The sequence below is a fragment of the Halichoerus grypus genome, chromosome 4 (assembly GCF_964656455.1).
Source record: "Halichoerus grypus chromosome 4, mHalGry1.hap1.1, whole genome shotgun sequence".
Taxonomy (NCBI): domain Eukaryota; kingdom Metazoa; phylum Chordata; class Mammalia; order Carnivora; family Phocidae; genus Halichoerus; species Halichoerus grypus.
Window position 1 is genome coordinate 107,041,541 of NC_135715.1, and position 24,273 is coordinate 107,065,813.

The 24,273-nt window shown below is 33.7% G+C and overlaps 1 protein-coding gene and 1 pseudogene across 2 annotated transcripts in view; both read right to left on the reverse strand.

Moving 5' to 3' along the window:
• LRP1B (LDL receptor related protein 1B) overlaps window positions 1-24,273 on the reverse strand; it is a 1,832,840-nt gene that overhangs the window by 643,240 nt on the left and 1,165,327 nt on the right. For both annotated transcript variants that reach the window (XR_013447098.1, XM_078070743.1), the window contains exon 21: window positions 13,311-13,493. Coding sequence is in view for 1 of the 2 variants with exons in the window: in XM_078070743.1 (XP_077926869.1) it covers window positions 13,311-13,493 (183 nt within the window). In the remaining variant the exon portion in view is untranslated. The remainder of the gene's footprint in view (window positions 1-13,310; window positions 13,494-24,273) is intronic.
• LOC118518821 (U2 spliceosomal RNA) lies at window positions 10,726-10,866 on the reverse strand (annotated as a pseudogene).

Consider the following 24,273-nt stretch of genomic DNA (forward strand, 5'->3'; position numbering starts at 1 on the left):
CTCCTCTCTCTGATTTTCAGGGGATGTTTGAAATGTAACTGCTCCTCCCTTTCTTATTTGTTTGGTTTTAATTCTTGCAAAAATGTGGATTAAAAGGGCATACCAGGTATAAGTTTAAATTTCTAATTCATGACAATTAATTGGGGAAAACCTAAAAGCAAATGATCATAGTAAGTAGGGCTAAAGAGTGTTGATTTTTACTTGATTCATATTAAGACAAATCCTTACATAGCCAAGTCATTGGATGTAATATTTTGAAAGAATAAATATTACAAATTTCCTTGTTTAATCTCCCTTTTGTATATATAAGAAACTTGAGACTTAGGGCAAATTTGTATTATGAAAATGAAATAAAGATTAATAATATTAAACTGTGTTATAGAAAATATAAATATCCAATATCTAAAAAAACCAAAATCTTTAGAAATAATTTTTAAATGTTCATATTTAAGTTCAAATAACCAAGTCAATTACTTTGTCTTTTCTAATTACACTTTAAAACTACATGCTGAAAATAGGTGTTTATTATCAAGTTGAGTTTTTACATAATCTTTTCTGATCTATTTACAATGATGTTTTCTATCGATAGCTGTATGTGCCAGAGTATTATGGAAACTGCAGTTTTGCCCTTTAAGCAAAGAGAATAGGAACGGCCAAGTAACAAAACAGCAACAACAAACAGAAATAATAATCAGTACGTTGGTATCATGACAACTAGTGAAATCACACATATATGCAAACATAAACACACACATACACACACACTCAGGACATTATAAGGACTATTTTTATTTGTGTTACCTTGAAATATATAGTTTAGGATAAAAGCCAGTACAAAGTCAACAGCTATAGGGACCTAAGAGTTTCTGGAATCATTAGAAATTGTACTGCTTTACCAAAATAAATTTATATGATTAATTCTAGAGTTACTCTTTCTCTGTTAAATTATTTTGGCCATTTTAAAAAATAGATTTATCATTTTGTAAACTGCTTGACTCATTTTTATCTTAATAAAAGACATCATATGTTATAACAGGATAATCTTGGTTCTGGGATGTGATTGGCAGTTAATATTAAGAATATGAGTATGGGTGTGTCTGGGTGGCTCAGTTGGTTGGGTATCCAACTCTTGATTGACTCGGGTCATGATCTCAGGTCCTGGGATTGAGCCCTGTGTCAGGCTTTGTGCTCAGCAGGGAGTCTGCTTGAGGATTTCTTTCCCTCTCTCCCTCCCCCACTTGCACTCTCTCTCTTTCTCGAGTAAATAAATAAATCTTTAAAAGAAAAAAGAATATGAGTATGAAAAGAAGTGAATCTTTGAGAAAATCCAAATGGGTTTACTCAATATAAGCATAATGTCTTTTTAAATTTCAATCTTTTAAAAAAAATTTACACTACTGAACTTTAATACTACATACATATTTATTTCTCTAACAATGTTGGCTTCAATTCAACTCAGCAATTATTTATTGAGTATAATGTGTTTGCCTAGCTACTGAAAAATGTAGAAAGATGGGAAAGACAAATTTCTGACATTGTGGAGCAATAAGTCTAGTAGTGACAAATGTTCTACACTGAATATATATATATATATATATATATATATATATATATATATAAAGATTAAGATAAAAGCCATATAACAATCACAGAGTGCTGTGGAATTTCAAAATGGTAGAAAATATAAATGACTGGAAGGTTGAGAACAAGATTTCCTGAGATGTTATTGGAAAGGGGTCTTGAAGGGTGCCAGTGAATATTACATATGGAAATAGAAAAAAAAATCATATAGATAGCTGACTAAAGTATACAGTCTTAATATATGCTTTGCAACACAAAAGGCAAGTAAAGCAGAAAAAGAGAGATAATTTAATAGCATGCTGATTACTCTTGCTACTCAACAGGAATGTGTCAGGGCATTGATGGTTGAAGTAAATCAACTCTAATTTGGTCTTCTCTCCATTTCTGAGTGAATTCACTATAAAATTCCATTTTGCATTTGTATTCCTTATTTTATGCTAAACAGTATTTTCTTAATAGCATAGCTATATGTACAAATTTTCATCAGAACTATATACACAGAACCATGTATATTGAGTTTAATGGATGATTTTCAATGGCCATTTTGAACACATGGGGTTTTAGTGTTATTTGCTGAATCTAATCCACACATAACATGCAACTCCTATGTAAAGTCATAAAGTCAGGAAAGGGTGGGATTTGCCCCAGAAGCAATAATAAGGCAGTGTGAAGTCACAGTTCATGAAATGTTGACTGCTAATTCATGAGGTTTCTCTTAATCTTAAACAATAGAGAACCATTGAAAGATTTTGAGAAAGTATGTGCTCAGGTTGCAGTTTATGAGGTAAGAGGGAGCCAAAGCTATGTGTAGAATGGATTGAAGTCAAATATTGTCAGAGGAAAACACAGTAGACCACACAGTGGTTGAAGGACAGATAATGCAGGTTTACCATATGCTGTGCTATGTGAGTGGAAAGAGCAAAATGGGTGATGGTACAGAAATTGTAGACATAACATCAGTAGGACCTAAAAATGATGACAAGTTAGGATGTCAAAAGGCACTTTCTGCTTTAAATCCAAATGTTTAGGGGACTGAAGATGTTTCTAACATAAATAGAGAAATGTGGAAAAATTTCTGGCTTCAGAAAAAAAGTGGGATGTTCAGCATAGCATTGGAAAAAAAATGAGTTTGAAGTATGGGGTGAATTCCAGTAGGGATTTGGGAGATGTTTACCTGGAAGTGATGATTGAAACTTTGGGAACAGAAGAGATTGCTATGGATACCTTGCAGAAAGATGAGAAGGAGCAAAACAAATTAAGAGAAAAATCTACACAATGTCTGAAACACATGCATTCAACAAGTTTTTTGTTTGTTTGTTTTGTTTTTGTTTTTTACCTTAATGTAAGGGGCAGGCATCAAGAAGTGAAATTTAAAAAAAAAAAAAGGAATCTAAATGGTAAATGAATAGAGGACAATCCATATGGGAGCTCATAAGAAAAGATTTCAAAGAGAGGACATGTATTGCAGAGAAAGGTCAAATCTTACAGAGAAAGAAGTCAAAATGCAGTATTAATAGTCAAAGTTATCATTCATCAAGCTCATATTGTGTTCTAGGCACTGACTGCATGTTCTATTTACGATGATGATGATATCATTATCAACATCATCATTATCTCTATTTTACAGATTAGAAAACTGAAAGTTAGAGAGGTTTAGTAATTTATCTGAACTCACATAGTTATTATCCCTGGTAACCACTGAAACAGCAATTTCCATCAAAGGTAGAGATAGGGTGTTAGATTGCAAAAGGTGAAAGAACGAATGACTGAAAGAAAGACATCTAGATGCACTACACAAGATTATTTGATAAAAGGAAGGAGAAAAAAATTAATAATTCAAAAAAATGCTTTTGAGGTTATTGGACTAGATATTTTATAGAGAGGAAGAAAAATTAATGTGGAGAAAAGAATTGAAAGCATAAGCAAGAAAAGTGACTAAGGTACCATAGGAAGTAAGAGGTCATAGGATCAATATCTAAAGAAAAGTCTTTCTGGGCAAAAATACTTTCTTCTTCAGTTCAGGATTGAAGAGAACAGAGATAGCCTACAGCAAATGTTTAAAACTGCCACAGGGAGAAATCAAAAGAGAAATATATAAGTCTAATAAGCAATATACTAAGTACTTTACTAGTTTCACAACACATAGACAATGGAGTGCTCGCCACATTATTTTCATCAGAAATAAGTAAAACTATTCCATAGGGTTGGTTATGGGGGGGGGGGCAGTGCTGTATTTAGAAATTCTTCATAAACAGTTCATCATATAATTCCAACAAAATCACTATTCTACTGTAGGAAATTTTTGGTTCTAATTATTCCAGATTGCTTTTAAACAATGATTAAATTCATCACTTCACTTTGTATTTATTGATACAACAATGGGGAAGGAAAACAAAACAATGTAATCACAGAAAAGAGTAACACTTTGTAGTTCACAGAAGCCCACAGAGAATTTTCATTACACAGAGGATCACCACAGAGCAAGCTGTTTGCTAAGCCAATGTCAGAGTTAAATCCCCATGTGTGGCAGTTGTTAGTTTTGTTACTTCTTTTGCTAAAGAGCATTTAATCCTTAACTCTTAACCTTACCCTGGGACCTGACTTGAAAATGTATGTTGCTTTTTCCAATGGAATCTTGAGTGAAAATTATATGGGTCAGCCTCAATCTACCATCACTTTTGGAAAAACAGTCAATCATAAGAAGGGACTGTACAAGTTTGACACTGTCTCACTCTTCTTCCCTAGTCATCCATTCCCCCTATTCAGAGACAAACATTGATAACAAGTTCTTGTGAATTCTCTAGAAATATGTTTTTATTATAAAATACTTTTATAAAAAAGTGTTATATACTATGCTCCCTATTGTTTTCCTTCACTTTCTACTCAACACTTAATCACAAGAAATGTCCATGCCCATGTATTACAGTGATTTCCAATCTTTAAAGTTGCTGCAAGGTATTCTACTGTATGGATATACCATAATGTTCCCACTTAGTGCACTATTTTGGCCTATTTAGGTTGTTTGTAACACTTAGCTATTAAAAACAATTTAGCAATGAATAGCAATATCAAAGATGTTCAACATCATATGTCATTAAGGAAATGTAAATTAAAACAATGAGATATCACCTCACACCTATTAGAATGATGAAAAACCAAAACACTGATACAACAAATGCTGATGAGGATATGGAGAAATAAGAACTCCTCATTCATTGCTGGTGGGAATGCCAAATTGTTCGGCCACTCAGGAAGACAGTATGGCAGTTTCTTAAAAAATTAAACACATTTTTACCATATGATTCAGCAATTGTGCTCTGTGGTATTTACTTAAATGAGTTGAAAACTTGTGTCTACACAAAAACCTATACACAGATATTTATAGCAGATGTTCATATCATAATTGCCAAAACTTGGAAGCAACCAAGATATCTTTCAGTAGATGAATGGATAAAAAAAAAAAAAAGTGGTACATCCAGACAATGGGATATTATTCATTGCGAAAAAGAAATGAGCTCTCAAGTCATGAAAGAACATGGAGGGAAATTAAATGCATATTGCTAAGTGAAAGAAGAAGCCAGTCTGAAAAGGTTACATACTAATGATTCCAACTATATCATATCTGGAAACAGCAAAACTAGAGACAGTAAAAACGTTAGTGGTTTCCAGGGGTTGGGGATATGAATAGGCAGAGCACAGAGGATTTTTAGGGCAGTGAAACCACTCTGTATGATACTATGGTGGCACATGGCATATCATTACACATTTGTCCAAATCCATAGTTTGTACAATACCAAGAGTAAATTCTAATGTAAACTACGAACTTTGGGTGATGTGTCAAAGTAGGAATGCAAGTTCATCAACTGTAATAAATCATTCTGTTGTGGGATGCTGTTAGTAAAGGAAGTTGTGTGTGTGTAGGGGTAACGGGGTACATGGGAATTCTGTTCTTTCCTCTCACTTTTATTATGAACCTAAAACTGTTCTAAAACTTCAGTCTACTAAAAAAAAAGGCTTTCACAGAAATTTAATTGTGCAGTATATCCCATGTCATTCCGTTCTAAATATTTAAATATCTATATCTATATCTATCTATCTATCTATATATATTAGGGTTTCTTTATTAATCTGTTGATTAGTTTGAAGTATGATTTCAGTTTTCAAATTCATGGTCTTCTAATCTTTATTTAAAGATTTTATTTCTTTATTTGAGAGAGAGAGAGAGAGAGAGAGGAGCAGGGGGGAGGGGCAGAGGAAGAGGGAGAAATAGATTCTGCACTGAGCAGGGAGCCTGACGTGGGGCTCGATCCCAGGACCCTGAGATCATGACCTGAGCCAAAGGCAGACATTTAACCAACTAAGCCACCCAGGTGCCCTGGCTTTCTCATCTTTTTGATGCTGAATTCTAATTTGACTTTTGTGTATGGAGAATGCTTTCTGTAGATTGTCAATTATTTGTGGTACAGGTAAGGGTATCTATATACTTACTGACTTAAGTTTATTTAATGCATTATTCAAATCTTTAAAAAATATAATTTAAATGAATATCTTTGTACACATCACCCTTCCAATGCATTAAGTATATTTGTAGGATAAAGTCTTAGAGGTGGAATTGTGAAAGTGTATTTACATTTTAAACATAGATACATATTGCTAAATGGCCCTCCTTATAGTTTCATCAATATTTACTGACATCAGTGTCTGCTTCATCTACATAGGGTATTATTGGTTTTGTTAATAATCACCAATCTGATTTTGAAAAAAAAAAAAATGCAGGGACGCCTGGGTGGCTCAGTTGGTTAAGCGTCTGTCTTCAGCTCAGGTCCTGATCCCAGGGTTCCTTGCTCAGCAGGGAGCCTGCTTCTCCCTCTGCCTGCCGCTCTCTCTCTCTCTCTGACAAAATAAATAAATAAAATCTTGAAAAAAAAAGGAAAGAAAAAAAATGCAATCCTACTAAAGACTTGACTTTCTCTCATGGGTGAGTGTGATTGTCTTTTCCCTTGTTTAACAGACTTTTGTATTTCTTTTTTCTGTGAACTTTGCCCACTTTTATATGGGTAGTTGGTCTTTTAAAAAAATGATACCGAAGAGTTATTATGTATCAGAATATATAATTATTTATGATCTGTGTTGCAAATATTTCCCCTATTTATTCTATATTAACTACTTTCTTCAGTTTGGGACCATATTCACTTATTTTTTTTTTTTTTTAAAGATTTTTTATTTATTTACTTGAGACAGAATGAGAGAGAAAGAGAGCACATGAGAGGGGGGAGGGTCAGAGGGAGAAGCAGGCTCCCTGCCGAGCAGGGAGCCCGATGCGGGACTCAATCCAGGGACTCCAGGATCATGACCTGAGCCGAAGGCAGTCGCTTAACCAACTGAGCCACCCAGGCACCCTCACTTATTTTTTTTTTAAATTTTATTATGTTATGTTAGTCACCATACAATACATCATTGGTTTTTGATGTGGTGATCCATGATCCATATTCACTTTTAAAGAGAGGAGGATTTTTTTTTTTCATAGAGAATTGTTCATTTAATATTTGTTGGATTTGTTCATGCTTTGTCTAGAATGGTGGCAGTAATGGTCATCAGAGACAAAGTTTATAATTTTTGTGTGTATGGGAGGCACTAACTTTGGGGAGTTATAAAACCAATACTATGTTGCTTAAAACAATAGCTTAAAAGCTTTTATTCCTTTTGAATGCTCTGGAGGAGATGAAACAGCACTGTAACAATGTTCCTTAGATATCTGGTAGAATTTTTCTACTGGACTTGGAGCTTTTGGAAGAATGATGAGAGGGGACAGATACTGATTTTTTTTCCTTATTGTTTTTTTTTTTTTTTAAAGATTTTATTTATTTATTTGAGAGAGAGAATGAGAGACAGAGAGCATGAGAGGGAGGAGGGTCAGAGGGAGAAGCAGACTCCCTGCCGAGCAGGGAGCCTGATGCGGGACTCGATCCCGGGACTCCAGGATCATGACCTGAGCCGCAGGCAGTCGCTTAACCAACTGAGCCACCCAGGCGCCCTCCTTATTGTTATAAATAAATCACCTGCACTTTCCCTTCTAGAATAAATTGTGAAGTGCGTATTTATGAATGCATGATTTTATTAATACAGGTTTTTTATTCATTTCTATGACACTGCATAGTTTCTTTAATTTGTATAATTTTTTAGCATCTCTAATTAATTTCACATTCTCATTTACGTACTGGATTTTCAGTAGGTTTTCTTTATTAGGTCAGTTAACGTATTAGCAATTTTGGTTATTCTTTTGAAAACTTAATTCTTGAATTTTCAAATCATGCTATTTTTCTTTCTCTTTTCTAAATTTAAAAATTAATCTGTTTTTCTGTTTTCCTTTGGTTTGCTGTTAGGTCCTAACTTCTTGAGTTAGATGTTGCACTAGTTAGGATAAGATGAGCTGCAGTAACAAACTAAAACCTGTATATATGCTCTTTAGACCCATAATTTAAAAGGTCACTGGGACAGGAGAAAAAAAGAGCAGGAGGATGCTCACTTTCTAGCTTAAGTGCTTTAGCATGGAAGTGATATAGTCCATTGGCTAGAGCTAGTCGCCTGGCCCCAATCTAACTGCAAGAGAGTTGAGAAATAAAGCGTAAGGAGAATTGGTGAATACTGTCTCTCCTACATATTGTTAAAAAATATGTTTTAAAATTTGTTAATGTAAATATAGGTATCTAAAAAGTCTTAGAACAGTTTTAACCTTTAATAAATTTAAAAATATAAATGTTACAAGCATACATATTATTTGAAAGTTTATCTAAATTTATTATACTTTTGTAAATGGAGTTTTAATTACATGCAATTTTGTAAATTTAGAATATAACACTTTTAACATTAACATTTTTTGTTTCACGTCCACTAGTTAAAGATGGCAAACTACTAGAAATTATTAGAAAAAAAACTTAAACATTCATTATTCAAGATTCACAAAACTAACAATATGTTAAATATAAATAATTACAGTTTCAGATGATGTTTTCAGTGATTTTATAGCATTTACACTTCTGAAGTTATTAAAGGTTAAAACACCACTAAGAGTTTGGGACATCACATAAAAATGTGCAAAGTTATGAATTTTTCCTTTGAGCAATGCTTTATTTATATTCCATGTGGTCTGATATGTACAAATCTTTATTTTCTAAAATTTCTACAACTTCAGTTTGATTCCCTCTAGAATTAAGATAATGAGTGTTTTTATTATTAAAGTTCCAAATGCAAGGGTGGTTTTACTCTTCATAATTATTAGATTTATTATACTATGATCAGGAAATTTTGTCTGCATCACTTCTACTTCTTGGAATTTATGGAAGTTGTTTGTGACAATAAATGCTTATTTTTAAAAAATATTTCATGAGCCTTATAAAAGAAGTTGATTTTTTTTTTGACTTCTAAGAATAGAATTATATTTAGGGATATTCTTTTCCATTTTTTTTTCTCTTTGAGGATCTCAAACATACTTATTTTAATTCTTTTTTTTTAGATCTGTCATTTAAACATCTCATTTTCATTTAATCTTGAGTAAATTCATTTTATGATTGATTTTTGATGGCTGCTTTTACTAGAGATGGTTTTCTTCATGGATTTTAGAAATTTCTTTTCAATCTCATCTTGGATAGGAGTTTTCAATTTTCTCTCTGACTTTATGTGTTTACTCATCACTGTGTACAGGTATTGCTGCTTCTAGTTCAACCCACTCCATCACTGCCCCACTCTTGGTTCAAGAATACATCCTGTATTTGTCTTTTTATCACTTTCAGTCCCTAAGCTAGCCAGAGGCTTGGCATGATTGCCATGCTTATGTCCTCCCATCCCTCTAGGCACACAACTTCATTTAAGTAACCATCCTAGGAAGCAACCAGCAGTAATTTTTCTCCCCCTCTTTTCAAAAGCAAAGGAGTCCCATTCCAGTTTCTGATTTTCAACAGTGAGCCTGGCTTCAGTCCCCAACTTCATGTCAGACAGCTTTATTTCCCATTAAACCTAAGATCTGAACACCTGTTCATCTCTACTGGCCTCCAACTCCAATCCAATCAGGCATCCAGATTCAACCCAGCTCACCATTTGTTATTCTATTTTATTTCAGTTCATCAGAGATATATTTTGTCAATATGACCATATCTCTCTCATTTTCTTCTGTTCTGTTTTATCATCATTTTTATGTGTTTTTAACAAAGTGTGAACTTAAAATTACATCTTTATGAATTTTTTTCTTATCCCTTCTTAATGACATTAGAGTAGTTCATTGTGTGAATGCACTATAATTATTAAGTAGTTCCCCTAATGATGGGAAATTCACTATTTCTAGTTTGGGGGCTATTAAAACAAAATGTTGCACTGAAAATCTTTCTGTATATATATTCATTTTTTTTAAGATTTTATTTATTTATTTGAGAGAGAGAGAGTGAGAGAGTGCATGAGATAGGTGAGGGTCAGAGGGAGTAGCAGACTTCATGCTGAGCGGGGAGCCCCACGAGGGACTTGATCCTGGGACTCTGGGATCATGACCTGAGCCGAAGGCAGACGCTTAACTGACTGAGCCACCAAGGCGCCCTACTCTTTCTGTTCATTACATGAATATCCCGAAGTGAGAAATTTGGGCCAAATTTATATTCTTACCAACAGCTGGAGGTCCTATTTTCCCCATAATCTTGCCATCATTGTATAATATCAAATATTTATTTTCTTTTGTCAATATGAAGAATGCATCTCTGGGTTGCTTTTCCATGAGAGGTAGACATGAAATTTCTTCCCCTGATTCCTCAATAATAATATAACTGCAACTTACTGGTCTGGGTGTGAGGGACCAGATATGAGAGATTATAGTTCTTGGTCAAAGATAGGTCCTTTGAAATTAGAAGCTCTTAAATATTCGTTTATTTATTTATTTATTTATTTATTTTTATTTATTTATTTAGAAGCTCTTAAATATTAATGATTGTATAATATTTTTAATTTAGCTCACATTCTCTTCTTTAAAAGAATAAAGTAATTTATTAATGTGTCTAGACTTTTACTCTAATAGATGGCAATTTATGTATAAAAGAAAAGCCACTGTAACCACCAAATGTAAACTGATTACCCTGAAAACTTTTAAATGTTTAAGCTAGCATTTGGAAGTCTTAAAAAAATAAATATGAACCCTGAATTCAGCATCTTGGGTAGTTTAAAGGTCTTTTAGTTTGTAAGGCTACTAATTTAAACTGATAAGAACAAATACTACACTTGATCTTAGCCAAAAGGCCGAGAAGCGATTGGGCTACTAATTAAATTAAAGTAAATTTAAAAATATCAAAAACATTATAGACATGTACATATATTTAATCTAATATTTATATATATGGATCTCTTTAATATCTGCAATATTCATAAATATGCATATGTAATTAGGAGTTATGACTCCTCAAATAGTTTGATATATTGTGGTTTACTATACTTAAGCCACAGATTAAATTAGAATCAGATTGATGGTTAAACTATTACCTTTCACATTTTGCTTTTATTTTTTATTCTATTTATTTTTATTTGTGTGTGTGTGAGAGAGAGGACTTAAATTCTACTCCTTCAGCAAATTTCAGTTACACAATGCAGTGTTATCAACTACAGTCACCATGTTACACTGTATTTCCCTCTGATAATGCAACATAAATTTTATTTCAGTTCTACTTTTTTACATTAAATTTTGGTTTACATGATGACTATTTGATACATATATGTGATGTTTCATATTAAATGGATAATCCAAATCCCAAGTCAACACACATAAAATTGTCTCTCAGGATCCAATTTTCCAAAGATACCCAGCGTATGGAATCAAAATACACTATCCCCCAAATATGCTACTTTTACATAAGGATTATTTTCAGCTGAAAACATTTGAAGTTCAACAGATGTAGAAAGAAGCCTTCCCATAGCTTCCCTAATCTGACTATAAGCATAAAACTTCTGAGAAATGAGGACTGCCATAAATCCTTTTGTAGAGAAGTTTTATGGCCATGGAGAAAATAGAAAATCAGTGCCACAATGGACCTGCACACATTTTATTAACTAGCCCTTATCGTCCATTAGTTCCCCCATATATTTACCTACCTACAACTTGCCATCCCTATAAACTCAAAGTCCTTTTCCTTTCTTTTCTCACCTTTCCACAAATTTACTATTATTTGCTAAGATTCTATATAAGCCCAAGTTCCAACCACCCCCTGGAGTTACTCATCACTGAGTTTTCCTACATGCGTGACGTATGTGTATATAAACTTGTTTTTTTCTTTCTTTTCTTATAATCTATCTGTTGTCTATCTAATTTAAAGGGTCCCAGCCAATGAATCTAATGTGGGTATAGAAAAAGGTTTTTCCTCCTTACATTATTATTTAACATGTTATTCATCTATTAAATTCCAATCAATACAGTATGTTCCAAAAAGATAATTTCTAAATTTAAAGTCACATTTTTTAACCAATAACCCCCAAACTAAGACACTTAATGTAACAATTGAAAAGAGTCACATAATTGTGAAAAATATTGTTGGAAAAGTAACCATTTTGAAAACACAACTCCCTCATTAAGAATGAGCCTCAGGAGTATTTATTTCTCTATACCCATGTTAGCATATATTTATCTCTTTATTTCTTAGTTGAATGCTTAATTGAAAACAGGAAGTGTGTCCAAATTAAGAAACACAATTTCTTTTTATATTTTTAGATGCCCATGGGCCATGTGGTTTCCAGAGTTTTGTTTAATCATAGCTGTGATAACTTTTCATTTCTACCTTTTGGTTCAAATACTTAATAAGGAGCAAAATGAATCACCAAGCGATTAGGCAATTCAAAAAACAATTTCACCTCATCCCAGAGATGATTCCATAATATATCCTGAAATCATAGGAATTGTTTCCATGGATTATTTGATTGATGATATAACCCATTTCACAATTATACCACAGTAGTTAATTGTAATATATTTTTTTTTCACTAAACTTCAACTCATCATCTGGTATAAAGAGGAAAATATATAAGTTGGTTTATTATGTCAGATAGAACCTACTCTATGTAGAAAAACAAAATGGAACAGTCATAATAATAGAATAACATCATAAAAAAAATAAAAGCCACAATGACTTTCAAAACAATTCAATTTTGAATGACAGTCATCACCTTTATCTTAATGAAATCTAGCAACAGCACAATTGAATTTAAGAATCTACTGTACTTGAAAATAAATGTATATAATTCTGCCCTTCCATTTCATTCATCTTCATGAAATTTTAGGGTGAGGATTTATCTGTGGAAAGAGGAATGCTGTCTGTGGGTTTAGCATACTTATCTCTCTTTGTGGAGTCTGGCATTTCAGACTCTGAATCCAGGATTTCCTGGTCTCAAATCCCAATTCTCCCATGCTGTCTCTTTTGACTATTTTTTAAACTTGAGCATGTTAAAAACTCTTCTGGCCTTCAGTTTTTTCACTGTGAGTTGGGATGATGAGATGAGTTCACGGAGAAAACATTCTTTAGAGCGGTGCTGGGCCCATAGATAGTTCTCCATAAATGTTAGCTAGTATTATTATCATATGTAAAATATGAGCAAACTTACTAGAAACACAAGAACCTTTTTTATGCAGGTAAGATACACACTGAGGATGGGCCAAAGGGATTCTACCTCCAGGAACCCCAAGGTGGAGGATGAACCGATGTACTGCTTACCTGTACTCCGACAGGAAAACTTCGTTTTGTGATCACACAGTCGTAACGTCCCATTGCAGCCTTTTTCATCACTACCATCTTCACAATCTTTTTCCCCATCGCAGCGCCACAGATCAGGAATGCAGTTTCCATCGGGATGGCACTGAAATTCATTCCCGTTACAACCAGCAGGAGAACGGACCTCTTAAATTGAAATGAGGGAGGGAGAGGCAGAGGGGGAAAGATAGGAGAGAAATTATTATTTTACTTGATGATAATTTGTTCACTTTTTTTTCTTTTCAGGCATTAGTATGCTGCCAGAGAGAATATATTTTCACTTTAGTTGTTTAATAGCTGTAATACTCTCTGATATTTGCAAATTCGTTTTAGAAATGTTAATGATTAGAGGAAATGATGTTTCTTGCCTCCCACAGAATTCCTGAAAGTGCCACATACATTAGGAAAAAGGAAGATATGTAGATATTCTGTTGTGATTTGTATTAGAACCTCAAGAATGAGATCTTTAAAGGGCTTTTTGCTGTGGCATATGTGAGATTTCACACTCTACACTAATTGTCAAGTCTTTGGTTGGTCTTTTGACATTTCTTTAGACAACTTCTTTCAGACTAGTAAAGGGTAAATAACCAAAAAATCATAAGTACTTTCTGATTAACAATATCTTTGAAGAATAATGTCCAAAATTTTGAAAACAAACAAACAAACAAAAAGCTCCAGATAATAAGCAAATTCTTTAGGACATAAGATTTCAATTCTAGAATGAGAACAGTCACACATAAGAATTTGAGGTTCTATGAATTCAAGTTCAACTTATCAATTAATAACTCATACAGTTCCCAGATAATAGTATTCCTCAAAACCTGTTGACTAAAAATATAGATTAAATTCTACAGGTTAAATTCTTGCATAAGCAAGAATAAGGAAACATCAATGTTGGGGATATGTATGCTTTACAGTATAACAATTGAATATGGCTATCATTAGCAGTATTTTAAATTTTTACTAATATCTAATATTATGAAATATCATATTAACCAGTATCTCCAAATTCTGTTGTAAAATAGATTTTAGTATGTATTTTTCTGAATCTAATTTTTTTTAAGATTTTATTTATTTGACAGAGAGAGACAGCGAGAGAGGGAACACAAGCAGGGGGAGTGGGAGAGGAAGAAGCAGGCTTCTCGCGGAGCAGGGAGCCCGAAGAGGGGCTCGATCCCAGGACCCTGGGATCATGACCTGAGCCAAAGGCAGATGCTTAACAACTGAATCACCCAGGCGCCCCTCTAAATCAAATTTTTAATGTAATAAACTTGTTGCATATTTCCTACAGCTATATTCAGCAATTTATCTACATTGCCTCTATAATAGCAATTAATCTATATCATTATGATAAATTTAAAACAGTTTTAGGTGAGTTACCCATTACTTAAAGCTTGTTTGGTAGGAATCATGTGGTTATGAGTTACGATTAAATTCACTTGAGGTCAAAGCTAACAATATCATTTATATCACCAACGCAGTTACTTAATCTTTTTAGACCTCTATGTGTTTACCTAGAGAGTAAAGAGTCTACAGGGTTGTTGTGAGGAAATAAATTGGATATCTGTAAATAATTATTTTAGCTACAAAATTTTGTTATTTTTGCTGTTATTTTCTATAATATAAATATTCATTTTCTGAATTTTTCTCAATTTAAAGACTTTCAAAAACAATAATATGTCAGGTGATACAATATTATAAAGATGCACAAAATAGACTTACCTCTACTCCTTAAGTATTTCTAAAGCAGTAACAGCAGCAAAAATATATATAAAATGAGCCCCACTGTAGCAGGAATAAAGTTGTTTTGGTAGAACATAGCTATTCCAATTCACAGAAAATCTATAGGACTAAGTTTTAAAAGTAACCACTGCAAAGAACACTTCTACTCATCCCACTGAACTTAAAGGCATTGAGTTTAGGATGGCTTTGAAGTCCCTTCCAAGAAGAGACTTTTTCTACTTTCCTAGTCATGCAAATCATTCTGACTTTGGGTATATAGAGTGTTCATGATTAAACAGAATGTCTGCGGGGATGCCTGGCTGACTCAGTCGGTTAAGCGTCTGCCTTCAGCCCAGGTCATGATTCCAGGGTCGTGGGATGGAGTCCCACATCGGGCTCCCTGCTCAGTGGGGAGCCTGCTTCTCTCTCTGTCTGCTGCTCCCCCTGCCTGTGCTCTCTCTCTCTCTCTCTCTGATATATAAAATCTAAAATAAATCTAAAATAAAATCTATAAATCTAAAATAAATACATTAATACATAAATAAATAAATAAAATGTTTGCTTCCACACACAAAATCAACAAAGACGGTGGAGTCTGTGCACATTCAGGAGATATATATGGAATGTGATACAGCAAACTCCCACCATCGTTAATTTGTTATCTGCAGAGTGTACTATTTCGCAGTATGGCCTAACTACTATAGTGGTAAAGAATGCTGGGACAGGTCTCATAAACAAGATATTGTGAAGTCTTCAAACCTGGAGTCTTTTTAAAGGTAATTTGAGAATCCTACGTGATTTCAATACTCAGGAAGAGCAAAGGAGACAAATCAAATGGAGTTCCGAGACCTAGTCAGCTCTTAAAGTGATTCCATGGTGAGGAGGTGAACTGTCATGCAGCAGTGAAATGGCCTTTGGTTCTTTTACTACTTCAACTTCCTTGAAAACAAAATACAAACTGGCTCAGCTGAATTTTAAAACCTGTAGTATGAGCTCAGCCAATAATGCATAAAGGCTCTATTTCAGGTAATTGTCACTCAGTGATTCCAAATACTTAATAATGGAAGGTATAGTCTATTGACTTTTCTGCATTCTGTAAAATAAGAGTTGAAGACTGGCAGCTCATATATTGAATTTGTCCCTCAGCATGTTTAATTTGGCAAACATACTATTGAACTCTTAAAAATCTGAAGATTTCCTATAAAAATATCTAGATTTTCCAGTTCCTTGAAAAGTAAGATGCTTGGGCTAGCATCCTTGCAAGGTAACAACTGCTACCCGCTTTATATGGGGCATTATAATACATTATATATATTAACATATATGTTATGTTATAATATATAACATATGCAACAATATATTAATATATATTTTATGTTATATTAATATATATTATATTATTAACAGCTTCCTATTATAATGAAGAGATGAAGATACTCATTTTTATTGTATTTTCCCTAGTTGATTTTTTTCCTTGGTGGAAGTGGACAGTCGGGCAACTGCAAACTACATTTTCTTTTGTTTCTGAATCTACTTCTGAAAAGCTGCAGAGAAAATTTGGTTTCACTCTTGCTTCAATATTAGTACTAATTTTACTCTCTTCTGCAAATTAGTATTCCTTCTTTATAAGTCCATCTTATGGATAGTCATGAATAATCCTGAAATTCATCATGCTTCTCTCTTTGCAATAGCCTCTTATAATTTAGAGCCAAATTTATGAATCATTTTTCATATATGAATTTATTTGGAACAATCTCACTCTCAGATTTATTTACATTGCTAAATCTTTTTCTGCTTCTTTAAAAAAGTCCTGGGTGCCTGGGTGGCTCAGTCGTTAAGCGTCTGCCTTCAGCTCAGGTCATGGTCCCAGGGTCCTGGGATCGAGCCCCACACCAGGCTCCCTGCTTGGCGGGAAGCCTGCTTCTCTCTCTCCCACTCCCCCTGCTTGTGTTCCCTCTCTCGCTGTGTCTCTCTCTGTCAAATAAATAAAATTAAAAAAGAAAAAAGTCCTTCCTCTTTATAATATTTTATCTTTCCAGGTAATCATTTCGATTATTTCTGGAAATAATCAGCATGCTAAGTAAATAAAGAAACAGGATAGTGATACGTAAGGAAATTTTGAGAAGAAATACATTACATTTAAAAGTACCTAATTGAAGAAACACGATATTAGCTTAAATAAAATTAAATGGTATATACCAAATTCTATACTATATTTCTATTCCTCTTCCCATCCTTTATTTCTTCAGGTACTATGTTGCCTCAAGAATGTCAATAATAATGAAAGGAATTCTATGTTTAACTAATTATTGTAAAAGTCATGCTTTGACTCTTCTAAACATATTTTGGATTTGGTTTCAAAGATCTAGTTCTTTAAAGTCGTATTAAATCATTAACTCAATGACCTAATGGGAAATTCTCAAGAAGATTTATATAAACTAAGAAATCTAGATAGATCAACCTGATTCAAAAAAGAGACTTGCAAAAGGTAAACTGCTGCTTCAAGAGAAGTAGTATGATGTGATCCAGCACTGTGGCGACTTTACATATAGAACCCGAACCTTTTAGCTCAATGTTATTTACCTCTGGAAATAAGCTAGATAAATAAGCTGTGGTTACACAGACAAGGTGGCATGGATGAAAGGGAGAGTATGCTGCTATTGTCTGAGGTTTTTTGTTTTTTGTTTTTTTTAAATTCAATTTGCATTTTCTTTGCTTCGCTTGGTATTGTTTGGTTTGTCTATTTGTACTTCATAAGTGAATCTACTCATTTGTTTTCTTATTCTAAATAAACATTTATCTTATGAATCTAAATACAAATGTGGTATTTCCCTGAAGCTTTTCTTCTTCCTAAACTACTCGTGTCTAAACTTCTATGGGTGGGTATACTATTTATTAATTGACACCACACACAACCAGATCATAATAAGTTTAAAATGACAGTATAGTCTAGAGAAGGAAATACAGTAACACCATTATAAATATTCAAATCTAAGTGATGAAACAATTCTCCTTTTATTTTTTTTTTAAAGATTTTATTTATTTATCTGACAGAGAGAGACACAGCAAGAGAGAGAACACAAGCAGGGGGAGTGGGAGAGGGAGAAGCAGGCTTTCCACTGAGCAGGGAGCCCGATGCGGGGCTCGATCCCAGGACCCTGGGATCATGACCTGAGCTGAAGGCAGACGCTTAACGACTGAGCCACCCAGGCGCCCCACAATTCTCCTTTTAATAATGTTTACATACATGTCACTAATGTAACCCTCCTGATCCTAGTTATATTATTCCCCCAAACTTGGATTCCCTTCATCTATTAATGTCCATAATTTTCTTTAAGACTCAATTAAAAAAACAATTATATAGGACCGGGGCTCTTATTCTGGTGTCTGCAGATTCAGGAAATTCATGGATAAGCTTTAGAGATTTATAAGCTCTCAGATTTTACATGATGCTTTACGTTGTTATACATCTTTTCCCCTGTGGAAGGGACTCAGAGTTTTTTTTGACTCACAGAGGACTCTAAGGAGAATGCCAAGACCAATTTCACACTTTCCTGTTTTTATTTTTAATTCCCATTCCATACACCTTGCGTGTAAACAGTAGTTTATATGGCATTTGATTTTGCTTGTGCTTCAAATTCATCATACTAGAATGGATTAAAACCCAGTGAAAAAAGATCACTCATCTGTTCCTTTTGATTTTGATTAAAAATAAGCAAAGCTGCTTATTGAGAGCACCCCACTTCACAGAAACAAAACCCACAAATCAATATGTCTGTATTTATACAGATGATAAGCAGCAGAGGTGATATTTGAGCCTACATAATTAAACTTAGAGCCTGCTTTCTTTACCACTGTACCATTTCTACCTTTTGCAAGTCTTTTCTCATGTAGAGCTTAAGAATGAAAAAAAAAAAAAAGAATCAGCTCATATAATAATCATGAAGTAACAATAAACTCATTTACATTTTGTGTTTCAAATACTGTTGTTCAGTCTATTTCATTTCGAATAAAGTGTAATATTTATTTTATTCTGTTGCAAAGTCATGGTAAAATTTGGTCTTTTATGAAAATGAGAGAGCACCATGGATTCTTATAACAGAGGAAAAGAAAAGAGTTCTGTTCATGATTAAGAGTCAGGCAGGGGCTGGGGGAGAAGTAGAATGGGACAAAAGATAATCTGAACAAAGTCAGCAGCATTCATAAAATTCTATGTAGAGTGTGATGGAGAAGGGGAGAAAGAGAAAACTAGACAGGTGGGCAAGGCCTGGACCTTGAATGACCCTGTGTGCTTTGCTAAATGGTTTGGATTGAAGCCTGAAGGTTACTGGGAATCAGAGAAAGACCTTCCACTAGATTCTGATAATGCTCAGATACACAGTATTTATAGATCACTTGGGGAGCATTTAGACAATAAATAGAGAAAAAATTCTAAGATGTTTTAAATTTACAAGGATATATATATACATATATACATATGTGTATGTATGTATATATATGCTTCTATTTCATTAGCTCAAACACTCAAAGCTTATACTAAAGTCAAGTAGACTATCACACACACACACACACACACACACACACATTTTTATATTCCTTCCCTTTCCATGTCTCATCCAATTCCCTCACATAAATTAAAAATACCCCAAACCTATTTTTCAATGTCTGTTAGGTTTGGGTGTGTGTTGATGTTTAGAAACATGCTGTCCTCTGCCAGAAAATACAGAAAAAAAAAAAAAAAAATTGTGGAGTTTTATTTCCTCCTAACCTCTAGCCAAATGAAATCTGCTTCTGTTAACAGTTGTTGATTTTCCCCTGGATGGAGAGCTGCATTCCTCCGAGGAGCCTGTGATGACCATTCCAACCTGAGTTCCAGGCCTGTGTGTTTCCCCAGAGCCCCAGTTGCTTAAGCTTTAGGGCTTGGTGCACAATCTATCTTCGTAATATGGCTTGTCCCAATGGAGTGTTAAAATGATGACTATCTTTATATGTATATGCTCATGCTGCTTTACTGTTATGTTTTCATGTTGCTGATGCTGGTTATATTTTTAACTAATGCAATTTTATTGTATTTTTGCCCTGAAGCTATTTAAACCCAGCATACAATTTGGGGAATCTAATAAATAAATAAATGCAGAGCCCTGAAGGAAATGTGGCAACCAATGGTGGAATTTATCCCAATATTTAAATGAATTCACTGTGACTAAATACTTGCAGTTAGAAGACTAGCAACTGTACAGAGACATAAAGGAATTTTTCCTCTGAAAATTAAAAAAAAAATGAAAAGCAGGATTGAAAAAATATACCATACCTTTTTTTTTCTTTTTTTTTAGTCAGAATACATTTTTTGGTTTATAAGAAATGTTAAAGCCCCTCTGAGAAAATAACTAATAATGGTGTTGCAAATATAATGAATTATTTAAATTGTGAGACCAATCTGGGTAGAAAAAAATGACTTTTTTATTGTTTTAATGGAGTTTATACATTAACTTGTCATTCACTGTAAAATGCTTTGAAAAGTAAAAAGCACTATGCATTGCATGTGCATACAGCTTCCTGCATTACCTATAATCACCATGTGTCAGTCCCTGCTCTTTCCTAGCTTGAATCACTATGCATTAATAATTCCTGTACCTAAGGCAGCTGTTTGCTCCAGATACCTAGATATTCTTCACTTGCCTGGAACCACTGAAAATCAGTTTGGCAGTATGTCAACAGTTTCATTTCATTTTCGAACAGAGTGTGGACCTAACCTTGGCCTTTCTGCCTCCAGAGACCCTTAACATCCCATTAGGAGGTTAGGCTATCCTTTGTTTATATAGATCCTTAGGGGAGGGGTGCTTGTTAAAACCTGCCTCCCAGCCTGTCTAGAGCCTGTGTTGGGGTTGATGAGATGCACTGTTCTGCTCTTCTCCATGTTACATGGGACGGATTCCCCAGGGGCTGTGGCCTGTGTGATGGCATTATAATCTCTGCTGTGAACTAATAATGAAGTCAAGCCCAGAGCCTCCCCTCTTCAACTTGTCCTCATCCCAGTGGACCTTGATGATGGCCTGCGTGTCATCTAGGTTATAGATGTTACCATTTGGTTATTAACCTGACCGCCCCTCACTCCCTTCCACCCCAACATACAGGGCATGGTTTTTGTGTTTTACTTTCAATTCTACAAACTCTTTTTACCTTTGCATGTAGCCCTCACTGGAGATTATCCTGATAAGAAAGCGGATGGAACTATCAAAACCATTTATTAGGACATGGGATTTAATGGGAACTTTAATAATAAATAAGAGACCATATTTCAAATCTTTAATGTTTACTGTCTGGTTCAGTTAGAAAAGTGGAAGTAAAAGAGAAGAAAAAAAAAAAAAAGAAAAGTTGAAGAGAAGGAAATGGGAAACAATGTGTGGATACCTAAACACAAATTCAATTATTGTAATACTAAAATGATTTGAGTGTTGAAAACGCATAGACATATAGACACAAAAAATATATTGTAGCAGAATTTCAATTCATGACACTAAATATCCCCCAGTAAGGTAAAATATAGAAGCAAAATCTATGTAAAGCAAATAAAACATTGTTTTTAGTTCATTAAAATTAAGTTTTGGGGTGCCTGGGTGGCTCAGTCAGTTAAGCATCTCACTAGATTTTGGCTCAGGTCATGCACGATCTCGGGGTTGTGAGATCCAGCCCTGCATTGGGCTCCGCACTGGACGCCTGCTTAGGATTCATTCTCTCCCTTTCCCTCTGCCCCTCCCCACCCTTCCCTCTCTCTAAAATAATAATAATTAAATTAAATTAAGTTTTGATATTTGGAACTCTACCATGAGCATTCCATTTAGAATTTAACATATCATGGGAATGATGAACTTCTACATTATCTAAATATTAGTGTACAGAATGTATTAGTCTGTTGAATTGGCTGTGTAATTGAGAAATCTGTTTTTCCATTTACTGTTCAAATTAGCCAATCACCTTAATAGCTATGTTAGATACCAACTATTAACTAAAACAGGTGGCAATACAGATATTTTACATTTGGAATTTACCTCTTGGCTTAGCAATATGCTTAGCTCACAACAGGCATCAAATATTTACTGGAACAAAATTTTAAATATTACATTATTTAATTTGATATTTTAAAATAATGTGGAACATTCCTATGTAGAAAGAATGTGTATAAGCATATATATGTATACACACACACACACACATAAGGCATATGTTTGAGGAAAGGCCAGAGAATATTATTTAGAAATTATTAATGGCTTATCTTTTCTTTTTTTGGCCTTGTTTTCCTGCCCATTATTTTTTGCCTTTGTCTTTTAAGATTGATTCTATGGAATGGGCATAAAGGATTATTTAAGATTATAGTTCCTTTAGAGTGTGTCTCTACTTGTGTTTTAAATAATGGGTCAGCAAGCTATGACCTGTGGACCAATTTTGGTCCACTACCTGTTGTCATAAATAAAGTTTTATTGAAACACAGCCATAATCATTTGTAGACATATACTCTATGGCTTCTTTTGTTCCAGAACAGTGGAGTTAGGTAGTTGCAATAGGCAAAATCTAAAATATTTACTATCCGACCTTTTACAGAAAATATTTGCCAACTCCTGTTCTAAAATGGGGTAAATTCTGGTTATGATTCATAGAAAATACCATTAAAGTGCATACATATCAGCAATAACAACATGCTGTGCTGAAAGATTCTGATACCAGTGAATATTCTGTTCCAGGAAGGTCATGGCAATTTAAGTGGATGCTCTTATGCACCAAAGTTATTTGTGGAAAGGTTTTAGATGCAAATAATGACAATTCATTTTCCTTGGGAGGCCCATGTGTACACAAATACCATCCTAAAACCAAAATAAATTTCCTAACAAAAAGTGAATAAATCTGATCATTACATTGCAGGAATACGATATCTAAGTACAAGTTCAGTTGATAAATAAAGGAACAAAGGCTGACAGTTCAAATAGGTTCTGAAAGAATCTAACTACCAACTATTTATACAGGAAAAAGGCAAAGTTCTATCCTATTGCTTATTTCTTCACTCTCACAAGAGCATGGCCCTACTCAATTACTGAGAGGTGAATTAATTATTTTGTAGATCATCCATGCCCCTTGTCTCTTTTCTGTTTTGTTTGTTTGTTTGTTTGTTTGTTTTAATTTGTCTATTTTCTGCTGAATGCCTGAAGTCCTACCATTTCACTGATCATTACCCACAATGGGAGAATAAGGAAGCAGAATTTAAGACTGTGGAAATTAATTAACTCTTGCCCTTATTTTTCGGCTCTATTAAAAGAAGAGGAAACAGGCTGAGGTTCTTCATTAAAATTAAGTCTTTTTGTTACCTATTGACTTTTGTTATTAATTATATCTTTTAAAAAACAAGAGATGTTCTTCTGCTTAGTGTCAAGATGCATAATTATTGTCACTACAAGAGCTAAATTTATCTAAGAATAAGTGTAGATCTGTTATTTTCTGTATAGTTAAGATGAAGATAATTGACTTCTTTCTTCCTATTTTTATGAACCTTTTTAATATTTTATTTTTAAAATTATACTTATCTGATTCCCTTTAATTGTCCTGATAATCACAGATAATGCTCGAAACATTATGGATTCTCAAAACAGGCTTTGTTATTAATGGATTCAAAAGCCTTGAGTCTTCTTTCTCTTGATGTAAAAGTTGTTTGCAGTATTGAGGTTAAAATGACCTTTAAAGAGCTATTTTGTCCGAGAAAACAAAAAGAGGTTTCCTATGGATAAAATCCATTCATAATTAACATTGTTTTGATATCTCAGTGTTAACATTTCCTGAGGAAAATAAATCAATCTGCGAGAGAATAAAGTTAAGCCAGACAATTGGTATCTCATTGAAAGTGGTTATTATACCTCTCTAAAAGTAGATGAAGTTTTAATTTGCTTTTACTTGTATTTTATCAGAAAACAGTCCATGTTTTCATTAAAGGAGGATAATTAAAAGTCACTAGAAGAGAAGATCATACGATTTTGCTGACTACATAATTTGCTAATTTCTTCAAATTCAAAGACAATATTTTATTCTCAATAAAATTCAGTGAGACATAGCAGCAGTTATTTTGATTGTGTGTTTTAGTAAAAATTAATTGAAAGCACCTTCAGAATATTTTCATAAAAGAAAAACAAAACAGATGATTGAGTCTGACTGTGTATAGTAT